This window comes from Bombina bombina, chromosome 1 (assembly GCF_027579735.1).
Source record: "Bombina bombina isolate aBomBom1 chromosome 1, aBomBom1.pri, whole genome shotgun sequence".
NCBI lineage: Eukaryota > Metazoa > Chordata > Amphibia > Anura > Bombinatoridae > Bombina > Bombina bombina.
The window spans coordinates 1,546,321,821-1,546,333,406 of record NC_069499.1 but is presented as its reverse complement, the minus strand read 5'-3'; the positions used below and the strand labels follow the sequence as shown (position 1 = coordinate 1,546,333,406).

The 11,586-nt window shown below is 39.5% G+C and overlaps 1 protein-coding gene across 1 annotated transcript in view; it reads right to left on the bottom strand.

The window, feature by feature from the left end:
• Positions 1-2,205: 2,205 nt before the first annotated feature.
• The window catches only part of LOC128655013 (proton channel OTOP2), a 155,692-nt gene continuing 146,311 nt past the window's right edge, over positions 2,206-11,586 (bottom strand). Inside the window, exon 6 of the mRNA XM_053708876.1 lies at positions 2,206-2,573. Coding sequence (XP_053564851.1) covers positions 2,403-2,573 — 171 coding nt within the window. The 3' untranslated portion in view covers positions 2,206-2,402. The remainder of the gene's footprint in view (positions 2,574-11,586) is intronic.

Genomic DNA, 11,586 nt, shown 5'->3' with positions numbered 1-11,586 from the left:
GCTTAGTCTGTCTGTCTCTTATCTATGTGATAACCCTGTATCATAGCTTAGTCTGTCTCTTATCTATGTGATAACCCTGTATCATAGCTTAGTCTGTCTCTGTCTCTTATCTATGTGATAACCCTGTATCATAGCTTAGTCTGTCTGTCTCTTATCTATGTGATAACCCTGTATCATAGCTTAGTCTGTCTGTCTCTTATCTATGTGATAACCCTGTATCATAGCTTAGTCTGTCTGTCTCTTATCTGTGTGATAACCCTGTATCATAGCTTAGTCTGTCTGTCTCTTATCTATGTGATAACCCTGTATCAGAGCTTAGTCTGTCTCTTATCTATGTGATAACCCTGTATCAGAGCTTAGTCTGTCTCTTATCTATGTGATAACTCTGTATCATAGCTTAGTCTGTCTGTCTCTTATCTATGTGATAGCCCTATATCATAGCTTAGTCTGTCTGTCTCTTATTTATGTGATAACCCTGTATCATAGCTTAATCTGTCTCTTATCTATGTGATAACCCTGTATCATAGCTTAGTCTGTCTGTCTCTTATCTATGTGATAACCCTGTATCATAGCTTAGTCTGTTTGTCTCTTATCTATGTGATAACCCTGTATCATAGCTTAGTCTGTCTGTCTCTTATCTATGTGATAACCCTATATCATAGCTTAGTCTGTCTGTCTCTTATCTATGTGATAACCCTGTATCATAGCATAGTCTGTCTGTCTCTTATCTATGTGATAACCCTGTATCATAGCTTAGTCTGTCTGTCTCTTATCTATGTGATAACCCTGTATCATAGCATAGTCTGTCTGTCTCTTATCTATGTGATAACCCTGTATCATAGCTTAGTCTGTCTCTCTCTTATCTATGTGATAACCCTGTATCATAGCTTAGTCTGTCTCTTATCTATGTGATAACCCTGTATCATAGCTTAGTCTGTCTCTTATCTATGTGATAACCCTGTATCATAGCTTAGTCTGTCTCTTATCTATGTGATAACCCTGTATCATAGCTTAATCTGTCTCTTATCTATGTGATAACCCTGTATCATAGCTTAGTCTCTCTCTTATCTATGTGATAACCCTGTATCATAGCTTAGTCTGTCTCTTATCTGTGTGATAACCCTGTATCATAGCTTAGTCTGTCTCTTATCTATGTGATAAACCTGTATCATAGCTTAGTCTGTCTCTGTCTTATCTATGTAATAACCCTGTATCATAGCTTAGTCTGTCTGTCTCTTATCTATGTGATAACCCTGTATCATAGCTTAGTCTCTCTCTTATCTATGTGATAACCCTGTATCATAGCTTAGTCTGTCTCTTATCTGTGTGATAACCCTGTATCATAGCTTAGTCTGTCTATTATCTATGTGATAACCCTGTATCATAGCTTAGTCTGTCTGTCTCTTATCTATGTGATAACCCTGTATCATAGCTTAGTCTGTCTCTGTCTTATCTATGTAATAACCCTGTATCATAGCTTAATCTGTCTCTTATCTATGTGATAACCCTGTATCATAGCTTAGTCTGTCTCTGTCTTATCTATGTAATAACCCTGTATCATAGCTTAATCTGTCTCTTATCTATGTGATAACCCTGTATCATAGCTTAGTATGTCTCTTATCTGTGTGATAACCCTGTATCATAGCTTAGTCTGTCTCTGTCTTATCTATGTAATAACCCTGTATCATAGCTTAGTCTGTCTCTGTCTTATCTATGTGATAACCCTGTATCATAGCTTAGTCTGTCTGTCTCTTATCTATGTGATAACCCTGTATCATAGCTTAGTCTGTCTCTTATCTATGTGATAACCCTGTATCATAGCTTAGTCTGTCTCTTATCTATGTGATAACCCTGTATCATAGCTTAGTCTGTCTCTTATCTATGTGATAACCCTGTATCATAGCTTACTCTGTCTCTGTCTTATCTATGTGATAACCCTGTATCATAGCTTAGTCTGTCTCTGTCTTATCTATGTGATAACCCTGTTTTCTAGTTGCATCTAAAAGAGGGTATTTTAAATGTATAGCAGATTTAGGTCTATTTCCATTGAGTTGTTAAAGGTTGGAAACTGGCGGTAAAAACATTTATCTCCATTAAAGTCTATGGAGAATTTTTATGTTATTACCAGTTTCCAAACTTTACCAATGGAATCTAGCCCTTAGTTTCCCTTCTTAGAAAGATGTTCAACAGCAAAAAAAATCACAATCATGGAATATAAATAATTTATTGCCTTGAAGAATATATCATTTATTCATTAAATTAAGGAGTACGTTTTAAATTCTGCTTACAATGTCTGCATCATTCTCTTTGCCCTAAACGTTAGCACAATTTGCTGCCCAGTAACATCCAGTGCAAGAAGTTTATAGAGTTCCATAACATGTGCAGGATTGAGTTGTGTCATGCTATGTCATGCTGTATAGCTCCAGTAGGTTGGCTGCTGCGTGCATCCGGTAGAATATCCCAAATGGAAGGCAGATGTTGGTAATGACAGCCCACATAAAAAATCCAAAAAACTTTACTTCCAGACCAGTGTCAAAGCAGATCCAACCCCCGAATGCTGGCAAGATCCAAAACTACAGTGAGGGTATAAAAAAACATCCAGAGTGAGCGGAGGAGCAGGAAAAGAAAGATTTGTTGCATTTATACATAAAGATGTGTTGTAAATGATATCCAACAGCAATTTAACCCTGTAGCTGTGTTATTTAGCTTTGTCAAATCTATTGGTAATTCACCCAAATGTTATGATCCCAAACCTTCCCTGATGACAGCATTGACATAAAAAAAGCTAAGGGGAATATATTAGTTTGTGACAAGGCCAGTATAAAACCTAAATGGATGTATCCACCTTTACAGAAGTGAGACTGCATGGGGAAAAATCACTGTGATCTGCTTGCAACACTCAATTCAAGCTCTGTTCTTCACTTTAACCCACTGCCTAGCAGCAAAAAAACAAGGCCAAGTGATTTATTTTCAGAGGGACAATAATTTTGCAAAATAAGTACTATGGGCTAGATTATGAGTGGAGTGGTAGTTTGCGCTCACGATCGAGTGTTTAAACCGCTATAAGTACGTTTTTTTGCACTCAGAGATTCATGCTTGTATTATAAAAAATATTATTTTACATTTTTTTCATCTACCTGACTGCAAAGGGCTCAAATGCACTTATGCATATATGTCTATATATGTGTACATATGTATTTATGGTATATACATCTGTAAATACATACATACACAAATAAATAAATTAAATACACACATATGCATATACAGGTATATATATATATATACACATTTATACATACATGTACATATACATATTTAGACACTTATATGTATGTATGTATTTCTATGTTAAAGGGACAATAAATGCAAACAATAAAGTTACATAATTCTGCACATAGTGCAAAATTATGTAACATTATCTTAGCGACAATTTTAAAAATCTGCTTTCTCAAAAGCGCTTCGTGAGCGCGCAGTTTAATTTTACACCTGAAAGTTGAACTTACCTGGTCTTCTCTCCAGGATCTTATGATCGTGTCTGCCTTTTCAAAAGCGCTTCACGGGCACGCTGTCTAATCGCAGTTCGCCCGATCGCGCTATTGAACTAAATGTAGCGCGCTCCTGCTCTGGTCTGGTAGTGGGAGCGCGCTACAATGGGTAGCGTAGGTTTTTTATTTTGGGGGGGTTAGTTGGGTGGTGGTTTTTACTGTTGGGGGGACTTTGTATTTTTTTTTACAGGTAAAAGAGCTGTTTAACTTAGGGCAATGCCCTATAAAAGGCCCTTTTAAGGGCTATTGGTAGTTTATTGTAGGCTGGGGGGTGTTTTTACTTTGGGGAGCTTTTTTAATTTTATAGGGCTATTAGATTAGGTGTAATTCTTATTTTTGATAATTTAGTTTATTATTTTTTGGAAGCTTAGTGTTTTTTATTTTCCGTAATTTAGTGTTTGTTAGTTTTTTTAAAGGGACACTGTACCCAAATTTTTTCTTTTGTAATTCAGAAAGAGCATACAATTTTAAGCAACTTTCTAATTTACTCCTATGATCAATTTTTCTTCGTTCTCTTGCTATCATTATTTGAAAAAGAAGGCATCTAAGCTTTTTTTTATTTCAGTACTCTGGACAGCACTTTTTTATTGGTGGATGGATTTATCCACCAATCAGCAAGGACAACCCATGTTGTTCACCAAAAATGGGCCGGCATCTAAACTTACATTCTTGCATTTCAAATAAAGATACCAAGAGAATGAAGAAAATTTGATAATACGAGTAAATTAGAACGTTGCTTAAAATTTCATGCTCAATCTGAACCACGAAAGATTTTTTTTGGGTACATTGTCCCTTTAATTTTATATTTTTTAATTTTTCTCGTAGTGTTAGGTTTTTTTAAATTTGCAATTTAGATGTTTTAATTGTTAGTATTTTTTATTTTATTAGAATAGTAATGGAAGGTTAATTTATAGTTTAATGTGAGGTTTATTTTTATTTCACAGGTACGTTTTTATTTATTTAAATATAGTTATATTGTAATTTTAATTTAAGGTTAGGGGGTGTTAGGTTTAGTGGTTAATAGTTTCATTTAGTGTTTTGCAATGTGGGGGGATGGCGGTTTAGGGGTTATTAGGTTTATTTAGTGGAGGCGGTGTGGGAAGCTAGAGTTTATGGGGTTAATAGGTTTATTTAGTGGCGGAGATGTGGGAGGCTGGAGGTTTAGGGGTTAATAACTTTATTATAGTGATAAGGAAAAGTTTTTTTAATTGCCTCTCTGTTTGAAAAACTATTTATGTTACTTTAGCTTAAAAATTATTACTTTAAAAACCATACTTAGTAATTTGTGGCTGTTTACAGTCACAAGCAGGTATATCCTGTTGCTCTCTTTAGCGTAAAAAATTGTGTAACTTTCAGGTCTTCAGAGCATAATGCTAGCTTTGGTATATCAGCTTAAATAAGATTTATTAAGTTTCTAGCTAATAATTGTGCAGCAACACAGAATATATATTATAGAGGGGGAGAGAATAGCAATATACTAGAAATCTGATACCTTGTACTTAGTATATGACATTATACTAGATATTTTGGGTTAGCCACTACAAGCTAACAGTCTATAACGTTGCAGCAAAACTTAAACACAGGCAGTGTGACAAGACACAATATTTCACACTGGAATAAAAGCTGGATAAATTAAGAATAATCCAATTATATATTTGGCACAGATCTTGTGAGCTTGTTGAACTTTACATAATTTATCATAATGTTGAATGACTATTACTAAATACTATAGCGTACAGTATCAGTAAATGCAGACTACAGCCAATCAAAACTAGTACATGCATGTTGACCCCCCTCATAATTGTAGACGGACTATTACATAGAAGCTAATCCAAACTCGACCGAATTACAAGACAACTAAGCAACATAGTTTTAGTTTTATACTGCAGTAACTCACTAAGTGATAACTCATATGAATAAGTGATATATACATAGATCAATATTCAGTTATGTGAAGCTTAACTCGTGAGTATTGGGTCTAGTTTTCTTGTTTAGACACATCTAACTAGAACCTTAATTTAAGCAATTAATAATCCAAATTCCTGAGCTGTGCTACACACATTACAACTTGTCATAACTTGAGAGCAAATTTACAAACTAAGACCTCAGTATTCAAGTGTAATGGGTATATAAAATACCAATATCCCTTTGTGGTAATCTAATAGATTGGCCATATATAAGGCCATATAGCCACAGGGAAGATTAACCGATATTTACACCCATAACATTATCAAGGTCTTATAATTGAATTACTAAGTATCCTATATATTAGATACTGTGATGGCTAAGTATTAAATAATTGCAACAGAGAGAGTGTTTTTAACATTTCGAAGGGTAGCATACACACATACTTCATGCTGTCTTTTTTATGAAATCAACTAATAAAGGTTATATTTTAAAATTGGGCATATTTTTCTGTCTCAAGTTCCAGTAACCGACCGAACTAAACTAAATAATTTAATTCAAGTGCAAACAAGCATTCTTTTTGGACTATCCTGCTCTCACAGCAGAGATAGCCCTTCTGTTGTAAAAATAACTTTATTATAGTGTCAGCGATGTCGGGAAGCGGCGGAATAGGGGTAATAGCTTTATTAAAGTGTTAGCGATGTCAAGGAGCGGCCAATTATGGGTTAATAACTTTGTTAAAGTTGCGGTGATGTCGGGGAGCAGCGGAATAGGGGTTAATAATTTTTATTAGTGTCAGCGATGTCGGGAGCGGCAGATTAGGGGTTAATAGGTGTAATATAGTGCTTGCGATGCGGGTGGGCGGTGGTTTAGAGGTTAATAGGTAGTTTATTGGTGTTAGTGTAATTTGTAACACTTTAGTTATGAGTTTTGTGAAACATTTTTGTGGCGCAAAACTCATAACTACTGGTCTTCAATGGCGGTATGGATCGTATTGCAAGCTTTTTAGCCTCACTGCACAACCTGTAATACCAGCGCTATGAAAATCCCAAAAACGTCATTTTTTTGAGTGTGGAAGGCAGTGACGTGCAGTGAGGTCAAAGACTGGTGAGGCACTATATAGGATACGCCGGAGAAAAAGGGCAGGTTTTAATTAGAGCTGAACCAGTGCACAGGTGAAATAATCAGCTGATGGGTGAGAGCAAGTTAGTAACCACAGTGTTGCTGATTAGCTGATTACTTCACCTGTGCACCGGTTCAACTACAATGAAAACCTGACCTGTTGGGGGTACTTGAGGACCGTGGTTGAGAAACACTGCACTAAAGCACCAGCTCATAAGAAATCAAATGTATTGATTACCTGGAGAATAAAGCACACATACTCTGCTCACTGACACCCACACACACTCTGCTCACATACACACTCACACAATTCTGTGGCACAGTGCCAGTTACTAAGCAATTAGAATGATACACAAGCTCTTCTCTACTCACCACTGTATTGTAAAAAGAAAAATGATTTAACATACTAAGAGGTGCCAGAAATCCACTCCTAGTTACCTATTATGTGTAAGAAGCTAAAAAAGACAAGGGATTGCTATATAAAGTTTAAAAAGGTGCATAACCCAATATCAGCATATAAAACCATGTAGTAAAGTAATAAATATATCTCAAATACAGCTCCAATACCAGCAGCTAAAACCATATAGTATAGTAAAATGCATATATTTATATTATTGAAAAAATGGCTGTGTTTAAAAAAAATAATGGTTGGGCTGTGTGTGACAATATAATTTATAACAGTTTGGAGGATGAGCAAAGCAGTCTGGCAACTAAAAGTTAAAGGGACACTAAACCCCAATTTTCTTTCATGATTCAGATACAATATTCCAATTTACTTCTAGTATCTAATTTGCTTCATTCTCTAGATATCCTTTGTTGATAAAATAGCAATGCACATGGTTAGCCAATCACATGAAGCCACCAATCAGCAGCTACTGAACCTATCTAGATATGCTTTTCAGCAAAGGTCATCACGAGAATGAAGCAAATTAGATAATAGAAGTAAATTAGAATGCTTTTTAAAACTGCATGTTCTTTCTAACGCATGAAAGAAAAAAAAATATGGGTTTCATGTCCCTTTAAATTAGTGGGAAGCAGTGAAGCAAGAAAAGATTTACCCTTGATTTATGGCAGGTGACCTGAGCAGTTAGGCTCTATAATAATTTATACAGGCTGACCAGGATAGGTGGAAGTAAATCTTGATGTTTGTGGAGTGGCAGGAAGTACAGATTTAGGGACTAAAAAAATTAAATGGAACTTTTACAAATATTGAAGTAACTCAGAAAGTGATTTACAAAGAAACTAATGATATAATAATGTGCCTGGTCTCTTGAACTTCAAGGGACCAGGCACATTATTAGCTTGAATAGGGTTTCAGTAGGTTGCTGTGGATAGTGGGACTTAATGCATTATGAAGGGCCACTAAACCCAAAATCTTTCTTTCATGATTCAGATAGAGAATACAAATTTAAACAACATTACAATTTACTTCTATTATTTATTTTGCTTAATTTTTTATATATCCTTAGTTGAAGAAAAAGCAATGCACATGGTGAGCCAATCACACGAGGCTTCTATGTGCTGCAACCAATCAGCAGCTACTGAGCATATCTAGATATGCTTTTCAGCAAAGAATATCAAGAGAATAAAACAAATGAGATAATATAAGTAAATTAGAAAGATGTTTAAAATTGCATTCTTTTTCTAAATCATGAAAGAAAAAATGTGGGTTTCATGGCCCTTTAATGAGGAGCTAAAAATAATCTATGACAGCAGTGTGGGAGCCTCAGCATTATACTATCTCTGACTGACTGACACGCACCTTAGATCTGTGAAGCGGCATCTGTTTTCTACACACACAACCAGGACTGAGAGAGAAGGGGGCAGTGTCTACAACCAGAAGGCGGGAGGAGGAATGTGTAAGGGAGAGGCTGCCGAACACCAGACAGGCAGACAGTGAAGGAAATGTGTACACAGGAACACAAATGTGCACTGCAGATTCATAAAAACTCAGTTTATATAAATACAATAGTGACTGTGTTTGCTCCCAGTTCACCCCCAAATGTGCCTGTGGTGCCCAGGGCCCCAGGCAGTTATCCTGTTTGCCCACATGTCCCACATTAAATGAATATGCTAGCTTTGCCCCACACCCTGCCTGTGTGTTCTGTCTGAAACTGTGAGCTCTGCAGAATCCTTTATAATAACCTGTGTACGAGGGGGCTTCTTTGTTACTCTGACACAGATGTAATAACAGAGCAGCCCTCTTGTACACAGAAAGGTTAACCTAGGCAGCCTGCTTAACTGTGTAATTTACCTAACACTAAAGCTCCTCCAGTCCGGACCTTGACTGTCACACTAGACTCACTGCTGCACTGTCTGTCAGTCTGTCACAGTGCCACTGACTACTGTCTACTCTCCTGCTTCTTCTCTCTCACCTCAGGATCAGGAGCCGTGGCAAAACCATGGGGGGGGAGGGGCCAGCGGGGATATTATGATGACGAGTCTACAGCATGCATCAGCAACACAACACACTGGCTGCGTTCGGGCAGCGCTCCAAGCGAACTGGAACTCGCTTGGAGTGTTTTTCTCACACTTGCAAGTGAGATGGCTGGCGTTTTCTGAGCGCTCTGGTGACGTAAGTCCCAGCGCTTCCAGTGTGCTGGAAAAGCTGGGACTTTTCAGAGCAAGCTCAGACGCTTGGAAACATGGCAGCCTCCACACACATGTTGCTGTGGAGGCTGCCATGTTATTTATACATATATAATATGATTTTTTGTGAGCTCTAGAGAATGTAGCCCATTTCTTTTCACTTCATACGTAGCGTATGAAGTGAAAAGAAATGGGCTACATTATTTAGAGCTCACAAAAAATCATATTATATATGTATATCACAAAGACCTGACGTTCAAGCATTATGTGTAATTATTCTGTATTTCCCGATCGTTGTGTGGGCCGGTTAAAGATGTGTTGGCGGGGTCCCGGAATTGCTGATTTTGATCCCCACCCCAGAGCCAAGAATGATTTCCCCAGTCTCTCTTCGCAAACATCACAACTCTGACCCACCTCTATTCAGTGCAGGATAAGCTACAGGGGCTGAGCTGAGAGCAGCTGAATGGAGGTGGGTCAGAGTTCCGTTGTTTGCGAAGAGACTGGGGAACTCATTCTCGGCAGGCACTGACAGCCCAGCAACAATCAAGGGAGCTTAGTAAAAACGTTCGCATGCGCAGTCCATTATTGTGCATGCAAACGTTTTTTCAAAGCTCCCTTGCTTGTGACGTCACCTAGCGCAACATCATCGCTGGGAGTGAAGTGCTTCCACTAGCTCCTAAGCGCTGCCCGAACGCGGCCACTGTCACATGTGACTGTCAAATATAATTGAGTTTACCGTACACCGTCACCACAGGTTTACAAATTACAATACATACTGACTGTAATTTGTAAACCCATAGCAACGGCGTACAGTGCAATCAATTATATTTGACTCTAAGACTCTTAGTGTTTCCTTGGCCTGTAGCAGTGCAGGAGGAGGAAGCCGCTTAGCCATTATAATAGCCGCCTCTGTGGTGGCACGGCGTCTACAGCAGCAATAAGCAAAAGCAAATAATTATAAAAAAACACCTACCGCAAGCCATAGATGTGATGATTAGCAATGGCTCTCAGACTCAGACTTCACTTGACCTCACCTTGTGGCCAACGAATCATGTCTGACTGAGAGCCACTGCTAATCACATCACCTCAATAGCGGTAGTCTCTGTCTCCTGGGTCTCAGTCCAGACTAGTACCCCATTAACGGTCAGTGCCACCTCCATCATCTTCACCTCAATAGCGGTAGTCTCTGTCTCGTGGGTCTCAGTCCAGACTAGTGCCCCACTAACGGTCAGTGCCACCTCCATCATCTTCACCTCAATAGCGGTAGTCTCTGTCTCCTGGGTGACGTCTCAGTCCAGACTAGTGCCCCACTAACGGTCAGTGCCACCTCCATCATCTTCACCTCAATAGCGGTAGTCTCTGTCTCGTGGGTCTCAGTCCAGACTAGTGCCCCACTAACGGTCAGTGCCACCTCCATCATCTTCACCTCAATAGCGGTAGTCTCTGTCTCCTGGGTCTCAGTCCAGACTAGTACCCCATTAACGGTCAGTGCCACCTCCATCATCTTCACCTCAATAGCGGTAGTCTCTGTCTCGTGGGTCTCAGTCCAGACTAGTGCCCCACTAACGGTCAGTGCCACCTCCATCATCTTCACCTCAATAGCGGTAGTCTCTGTCTCCTGGGTGACGTCTCAGTCCAGACTAGTGCCCCACTAACGGTCAGTGCCACCTCCATCATCTTCACCTCAATAGCGGTAGTCTCTGTCTCCTGGGTGACGTCTCAGTCCAGACTAGTGCCCCACTAACGGTCAGTGCCACCTCCATCATCTTCACCTCAATAGCGGTAGTCTCTGTCTCCTGGGTCTCAGTCCAGAGTCACTCTGGACTGGTCCTTACCTGACAGTGTTGCTCCGAGTCTTGAGTCTCCTCCAGGGCAGGACAGACCTCCTCCACACAGCCACAACTAGTGTAGTAGGCACTAGGTAGCACGGGCATGCAGACTCTTGCAGGCAGCTCAGCAACTCCCTCCACACTCACTACTGAGTCTTCCCGCCAGTCTGATGTGTGGGCGCGACGTCAATCAGATTCAGCAGCCCAGCAGGCACGCCTCCCCGCAGTGCTGCTGAATGCTGATTGGCTCAAGTGATCTAGCTCATCATGGAGGCGGTTTTGAGAACCGCCTCCAATGGAGCTTGTATGAGGGCCCGGGGAGTAACCAGTGGGTGGCGCAGCTCTAAGTGAGCACTCAACAGTTATTTAGATCCATGTTGCACAATTAATGGAGGGCAGCGGACCGGCTCACTGCCTCCTAATTGCGCAACAATAGATGGTGAAATTGCAGCGCAAGCGCACAGCGCACAGTAACTACTAGTAATCAGTGATCACCATCGGGGATGGGGGGGGGATACCCTTGGGGCGAGGGTGGGCGTGGCCAAAAAAATAATAAGATAAAAAACACTTTTTTTTATATAAATATTATTTGA